Source organism: Mytilus galloprovincialis, chromosome 9 (assembly GCF_965363235.1).
Source record: "Mytilus galloprovincialis chromosome 9, xbMytGall1.hap1.1, whole genome shotgun sequence".
Classification (NCBI taxonomy): Eukaryota; Metazoa; Mollusca; class Bivalvia; order Mytilida; family Mytilidae; genus Mytilus; species Mytilus galloprovincialis.
Window position 1 is genome coordinate 31671127 of NC_134846.1, and position 22683 is coordinate 31693809.

Sequence of the window (22683 nt, forward strand, 5' to 3'; positions counted from 1 at the left end):
TAAAAATAGAACATAGGGGTAAAATGTAGATGTTGGCTTATAACTCTGAATCCAAAGCATTTAGAGCAAATCTGACAAGGGATTAAAGTGTTTATCAAGTCAAGATCTATCTGCCCTGAAATTTTCAGATGAATTGGACAACTGGTTGTTGGGTTGCTAACCCCCAATTGGTAATTTTTAAAGAAATTTTGTGTTTTTTGGTTATTATCTTGAATACTATTATAAATAGAGATAAACTGTAAACAGCAATAATGTTCAGCAAAGTAAGATCCAATAATAAGTCATTGTGACCACAATGGTCAGTTGACCCCTAAAGGAGTTATTGCCCTTTATAGTAAATTTTTAACGTTTTTCATTAATTTGGTAAATTTTTGTAAATTTTTACATAACATTTTCCTCTGTATCTAAAGGGCCAAGTCTATATAGATAGACAAATTGTAAGAAGCAAGAATGTTCAGTAAAGTAAGATCTACAAACACATCACCATCGAAAAAGTATATATATACTTTGGAAAGGGGGAGTGTTGCCTTCATGCCTTTTATATTCAAATACTTTCTTTTATATTTTTTTAAAATTTATATTGTAAAACATGTATTGCTTGAGATCGCAAATTATAAATACACTGATATCAATGTTTTGTTTAGCTCTGTGTATATCTGTGAACACAAACATCTTATGTAAGGTTGTCTACTCTTCAACGTTGTTCTCTTTTCAATGTCGTTTCCGAACTCACAAGTTCGTTTGTGAACAAACCAAGAAGGATAATCATGAACTATCTTATTTCTTCCTTCATGTGTTGTTCATAGAAATTTCTGGATAAACTTCAGTCCCACATCATCATGAGTATCGTATAGGAGCACTTTATCTAACGTAGCATGTTTATAAAACATATTTCGTTATTTGAGCCCAAGTTTCTTTAAAACTCGAAGAACACGTGCCTCCATTTCCGGTCTAATGCTGTTCATTTTCGAATCTTTATATTTTGGAAAATTCAGACAGTCCTTCCAATATCCAACAGTAGGACACGTTCTATAATGGTGAACAACCATATCGTGACTTTTGAGATAGACTCTGAAATTACAAATATGAAAGCTCTTACATAACTGAAATATATTTTTTTTTTATATAAATAAGGCAGTTAGTCTTCTCGTAAATTGTTTTACATTGTCATTTCGGGGCTTTTTATAGCTGACTATGCGGAATGGGCTTTGCTCATTGTGGAAGGCCGTACGGTGACCTATAGTTGTTATTTTTTGTCATTTTGGTCTCTTGTGGAGAGTTGTCTCATTGGCAAACATATCACATCTTCTTATATATATATATCAAATTAACGAGAAGTTATTGTTTAGTCTTTTGTTTTCCAAGTTGTGTGTTTGTAATTCTGTACTTCATCTATTGGTCTTTTTTTTTCGCCATGGGGTTTTCATTTTTTTTTTCGAGTTTGAATGTCACTTCGGTATCATTCACTTTTGTTCGCTGTACATCTAAGAAACAATTCGGGTGAAAGACATATGTTGTCTCACTAATCATGTTTGCTATTTAAAAGACTTCTATCTATCTTGATAGTTATCAAGATTATAGGCAAAACTTTCAGAAATTCGTAAAAGTAGCAATTACTTCATAATCTTGAAAAATTAATGGTAAATACTTAGCTCGATCTCAACATTCTAAACATATCTTTCTGTCGAATTATCTCTATCTATAGTGGCTTTCAAGATAATAGACAAATATTGCATTTCCCCCTTATGTCTAATTTTATCCATATTGGTTGGCAGGTGGTATCTTCGGAGATACTTCTTTTTTTTTTGTAAAAGTAAACGAACGACGACGGACAGAAGTAGTGAGAATAGCTCACCGGGTCAGATTCGAAAAAATGCTATGGCGTTTGGTTAGAAAAGTAAATAGTTGCAGGGAAAGCATCAGACTTGTTGGATTCAACTACCTGATGTATATAAAAGTATTCCATTTTTACCTAAAAAAACATATCCCATCAATAAACCTACCATGCGTATCCCCATAATTAACCAACCTTGAGTATCCCTAGAATAAACCTACCATGTGTTTCCCCGAGAACAAACCTACTTTGTGCATCCCAAGAACAAACCTACCATATGTACCCCTAAAATAAAACTACAATGTGTATTCCCAGAATAAACTTTCCATGTGCATTCCCAGAACAAACCTACCATGCGTATCTAGAATACACCTACGTTGTATCCCTAGAATACACCTACGTTGTATCCCTAGAATCAAACTACCATGTGTATCCCGAGAACCAACATACTTTGTGTATCCCAAGAACAAGCCTACCATATGTACCCCAAAAATAAAACTACAAATTATGTGTATTCACAGAATGAACCTTCCATGTGCATCCCCAGAACTAACCTGTCATGTGTATCCCGAGAACAAACCTACTTTGTGTATCCCAAGAACAAACCTACTTTGTGTATCCTCATAAAAAAACCATCATGTGTATCCCAAGAATAAACATACAATTTGTATTTCCAGAATAAACCTACCACGTGTATCCCCAGAATGAACATTAATTCCTTGTGTATCCCCAGAACAAACTTACCATGTGTATCCCTAGAATAAACCTACCATGTGTAGAATGTTGAATTTGATGTATGCCTTTTTGTGCTACTTTGTTACATTTGTTGTTTATGTAGTGATATTAAGATGATAACACAATATTGACTGTTGTACCCCTATTTTTGACATTTTTACTCTTTGAGTATGTTTGTTTTGTTCATGCATCGTTGACAATGTAATGGAATTTGATGCGACTGTCATACAAGTGAGAGGTTTAGCTAGCTATAAAACCAGGTTCAATCCACCATTTTCTACATTAGAAAATGCCTGTACCAAGTCAGGAATATGACAGTTGTTATCCATTCGTTTGATGTGCTTGGACTTTTGATTTTGCCTTTTGATTTTTGATTTTCCTTTTTGAATTTTCCTCGGAGTTCAGTATTTTTGTGTTTTTACTTTTTATCCCATGAACAAGCATACTTTGTGTATCCAAAGAACAAACCTACCTGTATCCTTAAAAAAATTACTTAGTGTATCCCCTGAAGAACCTATAACTAGAATTTCCAGAATAAACTTTCCATGAAAATTCCCAGAACAAACCTACAATGTGTATCCCCATAATAAACCAACCATGTGTTTCCTTAGAACAAACCTACCAAATGTATCCCAAGAACAAACCTACTGTGTGTATCCCAAGAACAAACCTACTTTGTGTATCCTCATAAAAAACCATCATGTGTATCCCAAGAATAAACACAATGTGTATCCCCAGAATAAACATTCCTTGTGTATTCCCAGAATAAACTTCCCATGTGCATTCCCAGAACAATCCTACCATGTGTATCCCTAGAATAAAACTACAATGTGTTTCCCGAGAACAAACCTACTTTGTGTATCCCAAGAACAAACCTACCATGTGTATCCATAGAATAAAACTACCATGTGTATCTATAGAATAAAACTACCATGTGTATCCCGAGAACAAACCTACTTTGTGTATCCTCAGAAAAAAACATCATGTGTATCCCAAGAATAAACATACAATGTGTATTTCCAGAATAAACCTACCATGTGTATCCCCAGAATGAACATTAATTACTTGTATGTCCCCAGTGTTAACCTACCATGTGGTTTTGTCTATAATAAACCTACCATGTGTATCCCATGAACAAGCATACTTTGAGTATCCAAAGAACAAACCTAGTATCTTGTGATTCATAAAAAAAAACCTACTAAGTGTATCCCCTGAAGAAACCTATAAGAAACCGCACATAAACGTACATTTGTACCTTCCGTATCCCCAGAATAAACATACCTTCTATATCCCAGCTTTTCTTCCAGGTTATGAGTAGTTATATCATCTATTCTGCTGGGAATAACTATGTTTTTATAATTCAATAATCGAGGATCTAATCTCTTTACAAAGCGAGACATCTGTAGGAACCCATCTCCTGACACTCCCCAGTCTGTGATGAAGTAGGAGTGGTTCAAAGTAAATCCTGCAGCAGTCGGATATCTTGGCATTAAATTGTTCTGAAATATACATTTATTTCTTGCTACTTTTTTTTGTCTTAATTGGTTTCTTTGGCTATCTTAAACAGTTTACTATAGTCGCCGTCACGTAATTGGCGCAATGATTTTTGTCACTTATTTTTTTAAATATCAGCCGCGTTCACTCGAGATAATGTCTTTCAATTAGCGGAAGAAAAATCCTGTCCAAATATCCACTAATGTCATACCCTTTTATTGTATTTGCACTGTATAATCCTGACCTTTATTTACAGGTCCGCAACAAAAAGTAGGTATTCCAACGGGTAATTAATGTGCCCCCATACTGGTCATGGCCGGCGACTTGTATCGTTTTTGTTTTGTGGTTGCTTTTTTTAGTTCTGCTTATCTTTGAAAAATAGCTTTTTTTTCCTGCAATCAGCCAACTATTTAAAACTATAATGGATATATACACAGTGACACGGGAAAATAATTCAATTTTGAGAAGCAGTAAGGTGATTATTTCATTGTGCGTAACAGTTTATTTTTGGTCCTCTTAGCAGTGCGTGTTTAAAGTAAGTGGATTTCTTTAAAAAAAATCAGAGACAAATTTGGGGATTTTAACAACTTAACCTTTCTTTTGCCAGGTGTAAATTGCAGTTTTAAAACAGTATATTTTAATTGCTGGAAATATAAGATTGTATTTGTACTTGTTCGTCCTGTTTCCAAAGCTAGTACAAATAAATGTTTATATTTTCCGACAATACCCATTGTTTGTATATATGTTACAGTGAATTTGTATAATCAGGGATTATGTAGAATCCCTAAAATTTTCAGGGATTATGTATAATCACTGGTTAGTTAGTGATTATATATAATCACTACAATTTTCAGGGATTATGTATAAGCACTAGAAAAAACGTCAGGAATTATACAGAATAACTGAAATGATACTAAGATATATAACGGTGTCTTCCCATTTATCCAACTTTTAATTTTTTTAATTTTTGTTAATTATTGGGTTGTTTGTTTAGTAATAATAAGGTGTCATGTATGTTTTATATTATTTAAAATATATATATATTACATTAATGTAAACATTCATAAGATTGTCAATTCTATCCCGAATTTGTCAATTAAAACAGCAAAAGACGTAGAAATATCTGAATGTTTTGGTATTTGAGCAAGTGTAAAATCATTTGTTCCCCGGACTATTGCTATACCGACCAGAAACTTAACATTTTACGACACTAGAGAGACAAAAGTCAATAATTTTCTTCAGTTTTACCGTTAAGGAGAGTAAGACAATATTAAAACATGAGGGAGAATACAAAAACTATGACCTCTTTGTGTTTTAGAAATTGACATTAAACTTAACTTAAGCTAAGTTATTTAATATTATATAAATCAACTGTCGTTGCACGGGACTCGTACCGTTGCCCGGTCTGATTGCATTGATATCTGCATCGTTAGCGAGAGCCTTATCCCCACTGCTACCGGGGTTAACATTATCAATTGGCAAATCAAGCCATTTAAACTACTTTGAAAATGATTGAAATATATGAAATAAGTCATTAAAAATCTTGATAAAACTAAAGGGGGGTCTCAACACTTGCAGGCGTGTGTAGCTCACAGCTTAAGGATATGAGGAAAAGTAAATGTGTTTTATAAATCACAAGTCTACTACCAATAATTATGCACACTTTTTAGAATTTCGTAAAATTTTCGTTTGTGTACCTTTCCTCATGGACTGGCTCATATCAGACTAATACCCTTAATAATGTATAACGTTAGGCATAATATATTAATATGAAAGACACAAAAATATTTAAATGATAAACACAATATAATTAAATGATAAGCACAATATAATTAAATGATAAGAAAAATATATATTGAAAAATTGATGTTTTGTTTTTAATACTGACTTTATCAGCAATAATATCAAGCGAGCCCTTTTTGATATTTACTGTATCAGTATTAATAATATCAAGCGAGCCCACAAGGGCGGGTTGATGAAGTTAGTATTAAAATATTAACATGATTAAATGGCATAATGATTATTGTTTTTTTATCGTATTGTTTTAGCAATTGTTTTTAGGTTGAGATATGGATTAAACTGAAATTGTCATCAAAACTATTTTTACGTGTACAATCTTTTTGATAAATGTTAATTTTATGAACAATATTTTAAAAATAAACATTTTATTTACAAACTAGATGTGGATGGCATCGACTATTACACATTTGTCCTGTTTTTTTACATGTATATCTATTAAATTCATATTTGTTTTTACCACGATATCAACATTTAAAAAACCTTGTCATCCATATCCAATCATATTTTACGGCACGTCTCAGAGAAATAGAGTTTTCAGCACAAACATCTGAAGGTACCAATGAAGGGAAATCAGCAACCTCAAATTTACTGATTTCTTGTATTAAAGATCCGAGCAGGAGTCCATTGCTATATGGCAAGGATCTCCCTTTCCTGGAACCACTTGTGGAATTGGTTTGAGATATATGTTGTTTTTCCTCTGCAATTTGCATTAACTTTTGAGCATACGTTTTTCTCCAACCCAAGCAACACCTGTGCCTGTGCCGAGCTTATTTATTAGTAGCATAATGAGGTTCAACACTTGGACAAAATATAAAGGTTAAAACTCATCACTTAAGAATCAAATAGTAGATCAGGAAGGAAAACTGCATGTTTACTTAAACTTTCAAGGAATAAGAAAAAAATGATAATTTGTCTATGTTAATTTGTTTCATCATCTTTGGAGCTTAAATTTTAATAATTGATAATCACTGAAATCATATTAGGGAATTTGTAGAATACTAATTAAAATTATCAGTGATTATGTGAAATCACTGGTAATTTTCAGGGAATCTGTATAATCACTAATGATTTTAGTGATTCTACATAATCCCTGAAAAATCAGGGATTCTACATAATCACTGATTATACAAATTCACTATAACATATACAAGTTGTTAACACCGTCGCGACCACCGTATTTTTATAATCCCCATTTCTCGAATTTTGCGACTTTCGTCAAAGGCTGTATCCATAAACCGATTATAAATGTCGAGGAAGCCGAAGAATGATGTAAAGTGGACATTGATGCGACTGTCGTGTAAGCGAGAGGTTTAGCGCTATAAAACCAGGTTCAATCCACCATTTTCTACATTTGAAAATGCCTGTACCAAGTCAGGAATAATAATGACTGTTGTTATCCATTCGTTTGATGTGTTTTTGACATTTGATTTTGCCATGTGATTAGGGACTTTCCGATTGAATTTTCCTCGGAGTTAAGTATTTTTGTAATTTTACTTTTTTCTCGACCGACGGAATACCGGTATGTGATCTCCATGTTCCGCTTAATTTATTCTGCAACTTTTGTAGTGGCTAAGACAAATATGGAAAAGGTATGTTTAATGGAATAATCGATTTTTAAATTATGCAGCCATGCAGATGAAAATCTAAAATACAACCTTCAAGTAATCTTTGAACTGTTTAAACTGTGAATGCACAATGAATTCATCAAAATCCACGTTAGCCACGAAATCATAACCTTGTAATGTCTCTATGCAATGGTATAAAGCAACCTGCTGGTCGTGGAACCCTTGAGGTGACGGTCGCCGGAAAACTGTCCAAGGGATATCTAAAATAGCAATAAATTATAGTTTTGATACTTTTAAAGTAATAATAAACTCAAATTGGTTTACACATATTAAATTCACATACTTTCAGTTATAATTTGATATATTTTATTCTTCAAATGCAAATATGTTTCTTCTTATAAACTTTTTCGACATCATTTCTTTCAGTTAATAGACCAAGTAGTGTGTTAAAATTAATCAAATAGTGTACAATTATAATCATATTCATGTTTTCAGCTGTTTATTTTTCATGAATTTCTATTTCATAATAAAGGGTGTTTTTTTTTTAATTTTACACTATTTGGAAATCTCCAAGATGACGCAGATATTCCATATTGGTTAAATTAAGTCATGGTACCGCTGGGGCAGATCCATACATTTTCAAAAGGGGGTTCCTAGCCCAGGATAAAAAAGGGTCCAATTATATGTAACCATAGAAATGCATTGATCGTAAAAAAAGGGGGGTTCAAACCGCCGGAACTACACCCTTTTCTGGATCCGCCACTGGGTGGTTTCAATCAAACTGTATATTGGACCCACAAACACTGGTTTCTGAAATAAATTACTTAAAAGTTATAACCTACCTTTCATTTCGTCGTAGCTGTAATTTGTAAAACACTCCTTTCTGTCCTTTATCTTGCAATCCAAATTGTCAGCTGAAATATTTACCCCATTTATATCTCATATGTTAAAAGCAAGATATTTTTATTAATTATTTATACTAATATCTAGTATCCTTTCCTTTTCATTTCGAGAAGATGAAAGTAAATAGATTATATCTAAATAATATAAGAACAGAATATTTGCTGTCATTGTCAATTATACAATTATCCAACAGAGTCCAAATAACGTGAATTTGAGTATCTATATGTAACCTTCAACAATGAACAAAAATCACACGACAGCAACCAACGAAAGCCACGGATACAAGCGTCTGACTTTGGACATGCACATGTAGAAAGTGGCAGTGTTAAACATGTTTTGAGAACTCTACCCAACCTGTACATGTGACAGAGATAAAAAGAGATTACACAGTCTAACACAAGATCAAACTGAAACCATCAGTTAACTAGGACATCATATTGTCACGAAGCTAAGAAAAAGCAACGCAAACTAAAGACAAAAGACACGGAATACTGGTAGTTAGTACTATTGAAACCTAGAGATGACCAAAGCCAAAAAATCATGTTCTCCCAGATCCAACGTCTTCAAAATTTGAATGAAAGGAGAGTTTGTGTATAAATCCTTGAGATTATATTCATCTAACTTCAAAAGGGGGTATTTTTTTTCTAAAAAAAATATTCTGATCCACAATTTGAAGAAAAATATATTTTGGTCAAGCATATGACAAAAAATTATATGATGAAGTTATATTTTGACTTCGTAATACCCCCTTTTTCCCTTGAAGTTAAATGGTTGTTTCCTTATTTATTCAGAATATTTTTATAAGATTATCATTTTATATGAAGCGGAACATGATATAGAGTAGTCGGCCTTGACATTTCCTGTCAGTATACTAGATGAAGTACCGTTCCTCCTAACTCTTCCTTTATAAATTATCTCGCATGTATGCACTTTTGATAGTATCAAATGTTGTAATTTAATTGTCAAAATTTTTAAAATGCAAAACTTTCAAAGCCAAAAAGATGTATCATTGCTTATACAACTGCTCAATAGATATCTAACCATAAGTGGCTCACCTTAAACTGAACTTATCACAAACATGAATTTCTATACTATGCACACTATATGCAAAGTCAATAGTTCATGCCTAAGGGACGGATTAAATGGTCATTTCGACTTGGAAATGAGATACATGTATGTCAAGATTATGCAAATGATATACTAATTCATAAAAATACATGGACTTACCATTAGTGGCTCCCCTTAAAATAACTAAATCAGAAACTGTACAACTTCTGAAGTTTCGCTTCAGTCCGAGTCTAGTTTCCCCTCAGTCCTAGACTTGTTTAGCCTCCTCAATCCTAGACTTGGTTAGCCTCAGTCCTAGACTAAGTCGACCCAACGAAATAAATAACCAAAAGTAGGTTGTTATACTAACCTGTTGCTTCTCCTGGCAATGGAGCAGGAAATATACCCATTTCTAAAACACCTTTCTGCTGGTAATATTTCAACACTTTAAAAGCGTCCCTGTTTAGTGGTTGGACCAGTGTTATAAACTTGTCTACTCCCATCAAAAGATTGTATTCGAACCACTCAATAAGTTTGATAGGTTTTTCGGTGCCGTATGCCATCTTGGAACACACTGCTAGCTTATCTTGTTGTCTTGTTGGATACGTTACTTTGAGTACTTGTAAAGTCGAGTTATAAGGAGCACCATCTTTAACAATACTGATATGAGTAATATTTTTTTTTGTTATTTTACATATAAACTGACATGCATACATTTTTGGCCATCCGTTTGAGTACTGCCGCCAGCGCTTTGCTTTAACACGTGCATGTTGTTGGTCACTAGTAAACAATATGCAGTTGAAAATGTCATATCCTCTACACCATCCAGTAATTACTATCGAGTCATGTTTTGTCCAATTTCCATTTAGCTTTCCTATGGCTGAATAAGCATACATTCTTCCCGTGTGTATATACTGTGTGAAATAAATAATAATAGTATACAATATATATTTCCTATGTGATATATGTTATTGTATATACCGTCCATATATAATTATTATAAAAAAGAAGATGTGGTATGATTGCCAATGAGACAACTCTCCACAAGAGACCAAAATGACACAGAAATTAACAACTATAGGTCACCGTACGGCCTTCAACAATGAGCAAAGCCCATACCTCATAGTCAGCTATAAAAGGCCCCGAAATGACAATATAAAACAATTCAAACGAGAAAACTAACGGCCTTATTTATATGATAAAAAATTAACGAAAAACAAATATGTAACACATAAACAAACGACAACCACTGAATTACAGGCTCCTAGCTTGGGACAGGCATATTGCATACTTTCCGTGTTCGTTTAGAAGACAGTCATTTGGTTGTGAGTGGGGCTTGGAGATTTTGGAAATTACCCATTTAGGTGAAATTAATAATCTCGCATTATCACACATAAACATAAATATTCAGTATGTTCAAAACGTTTTTGACTCGCTTCACTTGCCACAATCAAAAATGTTTCCAATAGTTTCAGATAATTCAAAAGCGTTATGCCCGTGTCTGTAGTGTCTTTCGTATTTCAATGAGCGTATTAATCTATGAATTACTGGTAAGTTATTACAGCCAATTTCATTGAGTGTGTAGGTAAAGGTAATGACTGAACCGTGAAGTCATTTTTAGGTCAGGTATACTTCCCTCCTTTCGAAGTAGCCTAGTCCAACAGACAGATAGATTGAGTATCTGTCGGGCTAGTCTACTCTTAAAGTAGGATAGTTTACCTAACCTAAAAATGACTTCACGGTTCAGCTAACAAGCAAGCTAACAAAAGATATTACCTTTACCAACACACTGAATGCAATCGGCTGTAAGTCATGGATCTCGTTAACATAAATCGCTTCATTATTTCTTCTATAGATTAAAATGTTTGGTTTACGTTTGACTACCTTAAAATGTACAAATTCAAAACTGAAATTATATTTTTGTACGTCTTTTTACTAAATCTATTGGACGTTGGGTGTGTATTGATTGGATTGATATTTAAATCTTTGATACTATTATTATTCATGTACATGAGTTTTTATTAGTGGGAGATATTAGCAAGCAAAATCGAAGGAATTGTGCAAATGATGATACAAGCATGAAAATAAGCACGAAGCATCATTATTATATACTTTTTAAGAAAAAACTGCTGGCCATGAAAAAAAATCATTTTTTCAAGATGGCCACGGCCTTTTTAAAAAATGGCTGTTTTTTTAGTTCAAAAATACTTATTTTTCTACAAACATGTTCCTTGACCTTCTTTTAGTGTAAAATATTATATGGTTTGATAGCGACATTACTTGCATTTGACGTATTTAATAGAAATTAATATTTGACTCTTCATGGTCTGCGCATGCGCGAAAATGTAGCAAAAATCACACATAAACATTTGAACTATTTACTATTTACTTGGTGCTTTTGGATTTTTAATGATATTATGAATTGGTTTGAAAAAATTATTTAAGGTTATGAAACAAATGCATTTATCAATTTTGCGCATGCGCAAACGATTTATAGACATACAGAGTGATTTGCACCAACTACCACAGGGCACACTGATGTAAATCATTTCGTAAATATATCTTGGTCGTCATTTCATTCCTCTAAAAAATTATACTCTTAAAGTAACTGTAACTTCTATGATGCCACTGTTTGAAAACACGCCCACTCAGTTGAATTGAGCAATCATACGATGGGTAGGTGAAAAAGTGGTTAAACTTTCAAAATCCCGGCCAAACATCAATTATAGCTGCAGATCAACCACTTTTGGTATTGCGTAAGTAAGTTCAGTATGGATGGCCAGATTTGTACAGATAATATAAGTTTATCGTTTTGTTTTTGGAAAGTACTTTAAAATGGCTTTTTTGAAATTCATGGGGTTATATTGCCTGAAAGTGGATGGACTTGCTCTCACTGAAGCCGACATTGCAACACCTAGAACGTCATATTATTTTCAGATATATTCAAATGAACCTAGGTTTAGACATGCGAATCATAACTGAGTGTGTTTTGCTGAACAATTAATGTCTAAACGCAGAAAATATATCTCATGAATCTGTATCGTTCGATAATTTGATAGACTGGTGCAAGGAAAGAGAGTCATCTCGACCAACGTTTAATATCTGTTGTTCAATCATATATATTAAGAACTTTTGTTCTTTCGGCGGTACACCCATTTTATGAGTCAGATATCGTACAAACAGTCCAAATAAAGCATGATACCGTATTTTTTTGGTCCAGATCATGAAAATTATTTTCGACAGTTACGGATCCATCTCCAAGATATGACTTCCCTTCACGAGCATCACCAAGAAGGTGCCAATGGTTATTTTACTGTACGTAAGACTAACAAGTTTTTTTTCTAATATCACAATCGATCAGGCACAAACACAGAATAATGCAATTGAGAAGGGCGATGTCTGTGCCACCGAAGATTCCCTTGAAACAATGGATGGATGGATGTCAGTAGACTGGTAGATTAATTTGAACGAAATAGTGGTTTTAGTCATTCTTAAACAGATGGTCGAAGACGAAGACGATACGAAAACACAAAAGGAATTTTTCGAAAAGAGTCAAAGGCTTTCTAAAGTTATGACCGAGTTTGGAAATCCATCTTCTGATTTTACTTTTTTCTAGAACAGTCGTAAGATTTGTACACAATTGATGGTTGATTTTTTAAAGGAAATTATTGACTCCAAGGCAGGTGAGATATGTATGCGATCTCTTTTCTATACTTTTCATTTCCTGTAAATGTAGACAGTTTGACTTGGAAGATGTATTTATCCATGAAAACAAAATTGCTTCTCTGTTTTTGTCTACGGATGTTACTTTAAACAGTGTTATTAAATCGCAGCAAATGGGTATACTTGAAACATTGTGAAATTTGCCGCTAACTGATCCAAATTCTGACACGCGTTTGGGGGGGGGGGGGGGGCATCAATGGTCAATTCCAAGCCACCACGTGCTAAACTATTTGATGATTATGCAATCGATGTCATACTGCCTCACATAAAATCTTGCATCGAAAAGTATTGACGAGTAGACATTGTATTTGATGTTTACTAAATGAATAATTTAAAGGCTGGACCGAGAAAAAGGCAAGGTGCTGGTGCTAGACGGAAAGTTGTTGGTTCTGATAGAACGCCAAGAATTTGGAGTCGTTTTCTTTGTGAAGATCATGGCAACAAAACGGAATGATTCAAGTTTGTTTCCGACAGAATTGCTTCTTTGGAGACTTGTAAAAACGTTTATGTTACTCAAGGTGAAATATTCTTTGCAATTTCAATACGGATACTTCCCTGCTATACCTTTTAACCAAGAACAAGCAGATACACGTATGTGTGTCAATGATAAGCTTGCTGCTGAAAATGGCTGATAAAAGTAATTTTAAGTAGTACTGATACAGATGTAGTAGTATTAGGATTGCAGCTCTCGCAGTCTTAGGTATGGACAAAGTGTGGATAGGTTTTTGAGGGAATAAAGACTTTCAATGGCTTCATGTATATGACATATCAAATGTGCTTGGTCTACGTGCAGCTGCTTTTATTTCCTTTCATGCATTCTGTGAATGTGACACTGTGTAAGCATTTGGTGGGAAAGTGAATAGGTCAGCTTGGCAGACATTGGAATTATTTTCCGATGTAAAGGATGTTTTTGCTCGCTTTAGTTTTGTATGAAGACAGAGACATGGACATCATAGAAGCATTTGCTTGCATCATTTGTCAGGAAGCAGCGCCCTTACTATGCTATTCTCCCTACAAGAAATTCTCTTCCGGAGCACATCTAAAGAGAAGCATATCAAGGTGGGCTCAACCGGATTTGTGCATTCGACAGGTACACATACCAAGTCATGAACACTGGGTTTGGATGAAAGAAAAACAAACACTGACAGTTGGAAACCAAAATGCACTTCTTTGGCTGCATTTGCACCCTCGTAACAGAAACAATGGAAAAGCGGATGCAAAAAATCCAGCGTTGTTGATAACTGTAAACGATTCCGTTCTGGCCTACCTTGTACGTGTTTGTGTTGGCAACTATCAGATAATGATACGGAATGCAAACTGCCTTTTCTAACCAAACTAGGTATTTGAACTCAACAAATTAAGCGATATCTCTTTTAAATTAGAAGAAAATGAAAAAGATAATGAAATTTTAAACGTTTTTGTCGCCATTTTGGAACCGGAAGTTACTTTTTCGTCGTGTATGTATTGTGTCATCGTACTTTAGGAACAGTAATCTACGTTTTATCAAATTTGCATTGGATTATACCTACAACGCAGCTTTCAAGGGATTTCTAAATGGAGCCAATTTTAACGATTTTGCCACTATTTTGGAACCGGAAGTAACTTTTTCGTGTTTTATGTATTGTTTCATCGTACTTTAGGAACTGTTATTTTCGTTTTATCAAATCTTACTTTGGGTTATACCTAAAACACAGCTTTTAAAGGATTTATGAAATGTGGCAATTTTCAACGTAATTGCCGCCATTTTTGAACCGGAAGTCACTTTTTCGTCATTTATGTATTGTTTTATCGTACTTTAGGAACTTTTATTTACATTTTATCAAAATTGACTTTGGATTATACCTATAGCACATCTTTCAAAGGATGTACGAAATGTAGCGAATTGGATATGACGCCATTTTTAAAATGAGCGGTGGCCATCTTGAAAAAATGAAAATTTTTGATGGCCAGCAGCTGATTTTTTTTAATTATCGTTTAGTCAACCTCTATACCAAATTTCATGCTTGTATCACGATTTGCACAATTATCTCCATAATATCTCCCACTATATTAGTTGTTATTTGCTTTGAACAAGCTGTATATAATTGCAAGTATTCTTAGGTCTAATATACTAAGTGTATTTTTTGTTGTGGGGATGTGTAGTTTAATACTCTGCCACATCCGGTTTGTGTTTTTGTTACTGTTTTTCTGCTTTGTATCGATCTGATGAGCCTTTTTTAAGGGGCGGCTTGAGCGCCCGTAAACATGTTCAAACCCGCCACCACTAGTAACCCGAATTTAACTTGAACGGACAAAAACGTGTTAACGCTATTTAAATGAGATTGATCGTTATTTGATAAAGATTGACAAAAATTAAAAATTATATTTAATTCATATCAATTCATATCAATTCATTTTAACGCCAGTCAAATAGATTTCTCTGCGGTGAATCAATTGAAATCAAGTTGCTGGTTAGTTGCGTTAAACTAATAGGCCACGCCCCCGTTAAACTATTTCAAACATCCATTAATTCGTTTTGAACATGGATGAGACCCGAGCTTTTTACAGGTAAATCACCCAAGCAAAACGACCTCGATGTATCTATCGTTTTTTGTTTCAAACTTTAAATGCGTATAGTCTTATTAAAGTCACATGCTTCACAATTTAAAACGTTGAAACGAATGAATAATACACGTATCATGTTCATATGTAAGGAATTAAAATAAAAACATTAAAATATATATGCACACGCGGTTTAAAAATGCAAAACTTGTGAATCTGTTGAAAAAAAAATAGTTAAATATATAACATGATGGTTTTCTATATTGTACTCGTATTCAAATGTAGACACGGAAAACTATGTACACAAAAATTATTTATTGTGTACATAATTTAAATCGATGTATTTCATATTTTCGGCATTGACTGTAAAAAGTGCTTAAGTCCTTTATGAGTAAAATACAGAATTAAAAATAACTCTACCTTTTTTTTTAAATTTCTTTATTTTAGAAGTAAGCTTCTGGCCAAGTGTCACTGATTCTGTCGCAAATCATTTACTTCAATAACCAATCAATTGTATTCTGAAAGAAGTTGATTTGTTTTCTGTACGAATACATTAAAAATATTTCTCACTGAACGTTATGTTTGCAATCGATGTTCAAATACAAATCTACAGTATCTATATGAAAGAGACTTAATAATATATTTTTTTTATTATTATTCTACACATGCATATTTGAAGGATCGAAATAATCAGTTCTACAAATGGGTGTTATTTTTAAAGACTTGAAACTTTACAATTATCAAGTGAATCCATGAAATTTTTATCGACGCACAAAACTTTCATCGTGCATAGCTCATTTTCCGATTTAACGATCTTCTTACTTGTTCATTACATTCTAAAATTAAAATCCTTCACAAATTGCAAAAACTTGTATTCTCCGGCTAGACTGCGCAAAAGATAAATCTTGCTTTGTTTGTGTATACACAATGTTTTGAAGGCCGATATCCAGTTTGGCTAAAAAAGAATTAATTTGCACCACAAGTTAATTACGCGAATTCTTTTTTTGCATAACTTTATCATAAAAACTGCAACATTCATTAGCGCCAATAAAACAATCATTTAATTGCGCAAATATTATAGACTTCTTTTCAAATGTTTCTTCTTAGTGCACTGAGGAGGTCCTTTTAGGTATTTTCATGTAGGTACAAAAATCGCAAACTGAAAGGGCCTCCTTAGTGCACTTAGACTGACAAAAAAAGTGCACTATGGACCTGATGGAAAGATAGAATTGACACAAAAAAACATAGCATACGGAAGGAGAAGTACATAATTTTGAATTTTAGTAATTATAAAGTTATTCAACAGTTGAAGTAGGTATTCTAATGTTACATGTACGTGTAAATAGGTTAATAGTTTCGAGATAAATATGACACAATTAATAAAATTGAGAATGGAAATGGGGAATGTGTCAAGTTTCATTTATTGGCGCAATTCATATAATAAAAAAAAGAGATGAGCGCGATTCAAAACTTTACAATATGACAAGTTACACCTAACCGTTTTGACAAATCAGTAAATTCTTCGCCCGGGGATATACACCTGCCAGTAATCTACCTTCAGTAACTTTAAAATACCCAGCCGTGTCATTTCCGTATATTGTACATGTAGATAGCAAGTGTGATACATGTATATACACCAGAAATACCCATTCAAGTGATTTTTAATTTCAGAAGAACTCCATATCGGGTACATACACATAAAATTACAATAATATGAAAAAATGTATTAATAAGTTCAAATGTTGTTTTGGTAAATGCACCTAGGTATGTATTTGTAAACTTATGTTAATTCGTTATTTCATGTCTCTTTCTTTTTTTTTGCTTCAATTAATTTTTTGTATCTTATAGACTTATTCGTAAATCGAAAAAACTCACAAATCTGAATAGAATCATATGGCAATGAACATGTTGAATGATTTCTCTAACTCAAAACTAGTTATACATGTACATGTAGATGCCTCTGAAATTATATTTTTCTCGTTGGGTTGCTTGTTCATTAATTGACGTTTACGATATATTCTAATGTTCAGTATTTGTGAAAACCGCTCATTTATCAATTTTACAAGAAATATTATAATACTTGTAAGTCATGAACATTGAAGTTTAACTTTCTATCATTGTTTCGTATACGCACAAACATACAATAAAATGAAACACTTTAAATCGGTTTAAATTATGCAATGCATTTTGAAAATATAGTTTTGAAAAACCGGATATTTTTGATTCATACTTTTTCTATCCCTTTTCTTAAAAATTAGGACACGTGTCACTGGTTAATATAGAATACAATTAACGGTACCAATTTTCTTGCACTAGATGCGCATTTCGAAAATACATGTCTCTTCAGTGATGCTCGAGGCCAAAATATATGAAATCAAAAGCAAATTTAATATAAAAGACGAAGAGCTATAATCCAAAAGGTCCAAAAGTATAGCCAAATTCGTGAAAGGAATACTAGTGAACCATGAATAATCCCAAACAACAAATTTGTGATTATATTTGGTTTGTCACACTTGCTTATATTATCAATATTATGTATTGTTTTCGGCTGAGACGACTACATGTATAAAATTTATAGTAGCCTCAGTTTTCGGCAATATTGAAACAAATTGAATATCCTTTGAATTGCTTCTTAAGTTATTTTAATATATATACTGAGCCAAAAAAGTTTAGCAACAAAATTGTGAAATTTTGTTTTATTACAAAATCATAAAATTTAAACATATAATTTTAATAACACAAAAATGGAATTATGATATGTCAGAAGCAACATGAATGTTTATCACTCACATTAATTAGGATTTTCTTTGTATGGAGAGCGGGAGGGTCAAAATGCTTAAATGAGTATAGTGTTTCTCAAAATCAATTTCTCAGCCATGCCCTTAGTGCACCAATGAAGGATTGACAGGAACACCAGCAACTTCCCTTAGTCAATGCAGTACTTTTTTAGCCGAAAAAAACTTGTCACGTGTTGACGTAAAGCGAAGGAAGCGCTCCTCCCTTGACGATAGTTTTTTCTTGTCTACGAGATATCGACCTATCCTATGCAGTTGTAATTTGTCGATATCTGTTTGTTAGTCTCTGAACTGTTGCCTAGTGCACATTAAATCGAGCCATGATGTCAACAACCCTCATTCCGGCATCAACCGTTTCAAGACCTTTCTGACTGTCATTTTCGGGGTGGCCTGGTTGACGCCCCAAGCAAATTTTTCAACGGTGTTTGTGTTTTTCTTACCAATGGTGTGTTTCTGAACGTTAGTGAAAAAGAATTTTTTAATATCGTTTTAAAATTACAGGTACAGAAGGTAAAACATCATTGACACGTGCAAAGCTTAAATGGCGCGAAATCAATCAGCAGGAAAAAAGTACGACTGTTACAGGTAAAACTAAGGATTATATCAATGATGTTTAAATATTTTTTTCCAAAAACAACAAAATAAAAATTATAAAAAAAAGTGTTGCTAAACCTTTTTGGCTCAGTATATATACGGAAAAACAAGGTGGATATTTAATCATCGGCTCTTCGTGAAGTTTTCTTGTAGGTTAAAAGAAGGGGACAGTATACCTCTAAGTAATAAAACTTTAAGATTTGTATTCTTTAAATTGTATAACGTCTTAGTCTGGCTTTCTCTTCAATTTTTAGATTATATTCAGAATCACGTTTTTATGCCAGATCTTTTATCATTTGTTAAATCAAAGACATGTAGTAGATATATTTTTTTTTAGACCAAAAAAACTATCATACGGTATTCCACATGTACGGTGAATTAAATTATTGACAAGCATACCACATCTTCTTATATTCATTCGTTATTTGATGAAGATCTTCAACAAGCCTTAAAGGGATAATTCGCGATTTTTCACTTTAAATAAATGATTTTGAAAATGAACTTATTGATAACTATACACTTTTTAATTCTAAATAATTATGTTTATCCAGAGACATATAATTGTATTATATGTCTCTGGAACAAGCATGTGCATACAATAATGCATGTATGTATACGCATGAGGTTCTCGCTACATTAAAGACCCGTAATTTAGGCCTTCCTCTTTTGTCTGCTCTATAGTCGGGTTTTTGTCTCTTTTACACATTCCTCATTTTCATTCTCAATTTTTGTAATATACGACGGTATATTGTTCCTGTATCAAATACCATGTACATGTACATATATGAGGCTATGAAAGTAAGTTTACAGAAATAAAGATGATAGTGGAATAAGCACTTTAAATTACAGAATAAAGAGATGAAAATATAAAGAATAGATTAAATGTTTCATGATTGCTTAACGCCCAGTTACAAATATTACACTCTACCCCTCCATCTTTTTGTCCATCCTATTTAAAATGATTCTTATAGGAGGGTCTGAGTTGGGGGGGGGGGGGGGCTGTTTTTCTGTAAACATTTAATTTTCACCCCTTTTTTTTCTAATCTTCAAAAAATAAGTCTATTCTTTAAAAGTAATTTTTTACGCATTATTCTCTAATTTTTCCCCAGTTTTCTTTAATCTTTAAAAAAAAAAGTAAAAATCATTCTTTTAAATGAATGAGAACGGTGATTTCCAAACAACAGCAAGGCTTTCATTTGTTACTCAACAATGACGTGTTGGTGTGTATTGTTCTGCATGATTTAAGTGCTAGTTCTATGAAGTAACAAGTCCAAGTTTTCATCAGTTCTTTCCAGTGATTTTGACTACACATAAGAAGATGCCAATGAGACAACTCTTCGAAGAGACCAAATGACACAGAAATTAACAACTATAGGTCACTGTACGGCATGCAACAATGAGCTAAAGCCAACCGCATAGTCAGATATAAACAGGGGCGGATTCAGGCTTTTTGAAAGAGGGGCTGTAGTTTTGTAACGAGGGGAGCGAGGCGAAATTTTTTTTTTTGCCCCTTTTTAGGACTTAAAACATAAAATAAGTGAAATATGCACTTTTTAAACGGTTCCTGGCGTGGGGCATGCATATTTTGTAGTTGCTGGTAAGGTGTAAGGGTTGGACATTTTAGATGCTGCATCTCCCTATTAATTCACGAAGTCTAGTCTGATTAATCATTTAAAAAAAAGTCCAAGCAAAAGGGGAGGTGTACGCCCTCTACGCCCCCTCTGGATCCACCACTGAATTTAAAGCACGAGTAGAAGTATCGGAAACCAGTTCATATTGACTGAATCCTATAGTCTGTTACCACGAAACCAAAAAAGGTTTACCAAGTTTGTTTTCACTTTTATCATATTTTTACAATGATAACTTTGATAATTTTCTTTAAATTTTAAGAAGAGAAAATTCTGTTACCAGATAATGTTTAGCATTTTCTTTTATTAATCATTCAATAAAATTCAGGTATCTTTTAGCGTTTTCTTTTATTGATCATTCAATGTTCATTATATTTTTAGACCACACATTTCTCTAATCTTTATTTTTTATGCCCATTATTCTCTAATCTTCATTTTTCAAGGGCATTATTCTCTAATCATTGAACCCCATCCAAACCCTCTTTTTTTTATTATGTTGTACATGTACTGTTATACCACTGATCGAGACTAGGGTGAGGATAGGGAGCCCGCTAACAATTTTAACCTCGCCACATTATTTATGTATGCGCCTGTCCCAAGTCAGGAGCCTGCAATTCAGTAGTTGTCGTTTGTTTATGTTTTACATATTTATTTTTCATTCATTTTTTTTTTGTTATATAAATAAGGCGGTTCGTTTTCTTGTTTGAATTGTTTTACAATGTCATATCAGGGCCTTTTATAGCTGACCATGCGGTATGGGCATTACTCATTGTTGAAGGCCGTACGGTGATCTATATTTGTTAATGTCTCTGTCATTTTGGTCTCTTGTGGACTGTTGTCTAATTGGAAATCATACCACATCTTCTTTTTTATATTCCTGTCCTTTTAAAATGCCCATTATAGACATATAATAATACATTAGGCTTAACATTTCAATTTATAAATATCAAATAGCGAAAAATTTATATATTTATTCAATAACGACAATGTTGTTGCAATAGATGCCAAAAACATCAACAATATTTTATTGAAAAGAAACGGCATTTTATTTCACTTGTTCTTAAATAAAAAGATGTTTCATTTCATTTGTTATATACGGACACTGTAAATTTTGAATGTAAATGAGTAAAAATTTGTTTATATTTATATATTGTGTCTTATACGCGTCTCATTTATCTTTTTAAAGATTGATGCACACAATGCAAATGTTTAAATGTTTTGTTTAGTTCTGTGATTCTCATTTTATGTTTGTATGTGGTGAGACTTTAAAAAATAATAATAATGATAAAATATTGAATCTAAAAATATTCAGAAACTAGTAACTTTTCTTAAATTTATACTTGAGTCAGAAAATTAAAACCAGCAGTGTCAAACATGTTTAACACTCAGCGGGCATTCGATATCATTGACATACTATATAGCACTAATTGCAATATGTATACATGTACATATATTTTGGGCATCTTATCAGTAATCTCTCTATTGAAGATGTTGAAATATATGTATTATAATTATTCGCTTATTAGGCAAATTCATATTCTACAAAGATATTTTCAATCATTTTAGTTTTGATAAAGACCATTACAAATAACTTATTTTGTCTAGTTTCCTGTTTGAGGATATTTGATTGATAAAATTCAATAAACAATTTAAGGTTGTCGGGTAAATGTGGATTACGGATTAAGATGTTAGATGTCAAACTTGAATTAACAAACTAAGGTGAATTTAACCCGAATATGTAGTTTCTCTTCAACAGTGTTTTAATTCCAATTTCCTTATTTTCATTTAAACTAAATTAATTAGAATGAAAGAAAGATTCGAAACTAAAGATAGTCACAATTAAAAATATGTATTTTGAAAAAAAGACAAAAACCGCCAGATCATATCTGATTTAAATCCAGGGTCCGTATATGCATCTTCTGACTTCAGACTCAGACTTCTCTTGAACTGAATCTTAATGTGCGTATTGTTATGCGTTTACTTTTCTACTTGGCTAGAGGTATAGGGGGAGGTTGAGATCATAA

At 32.9% G+C, this 22683-nt stretch overlaps 1 protein-coding gene across 6 annotated transcripts in view; it reads right to left on the reverse strand.

Moving 5' to 3' along the window:
- Positions 1 to 608: 608 nt before the first annotated feature.
- Positions 609 to 22683, reverse strand: part of LOC143044811 (uncharacterized) — a 32374-nt gene continuing 10299 nt past the window's right edge. For all 6 annotated transcript variants that reach the window (XM_076216985.1, XM_076216987.1, XM_076216982.1 and 3 more), the window contains 5 exons: positions 9749 to 10292; positions 8271 to 8342; positions 7519 to 7688; positions 3851 to 4068; positions 609 to 1071 (listed from right to left, as the gene is read on the reverse strand). In XM_076216985.1, the coding sequence (XP_076073100.1) occupies positions 897 to 1071; positions 3851 to 4068; positions 7519 to 7688; positions 8271 to 8342; positions 9749 to 10292 (1179 nt within the window). In that variant the 3' untranslated portion in view covers positions 609 to 896. The remainder of the gene's footprint in view (positions 1072 to 3850; positions 4069 to 7518; positions 7689 to 8270; positions 8343 to 9748; positions 10293 to 22683) is intronic.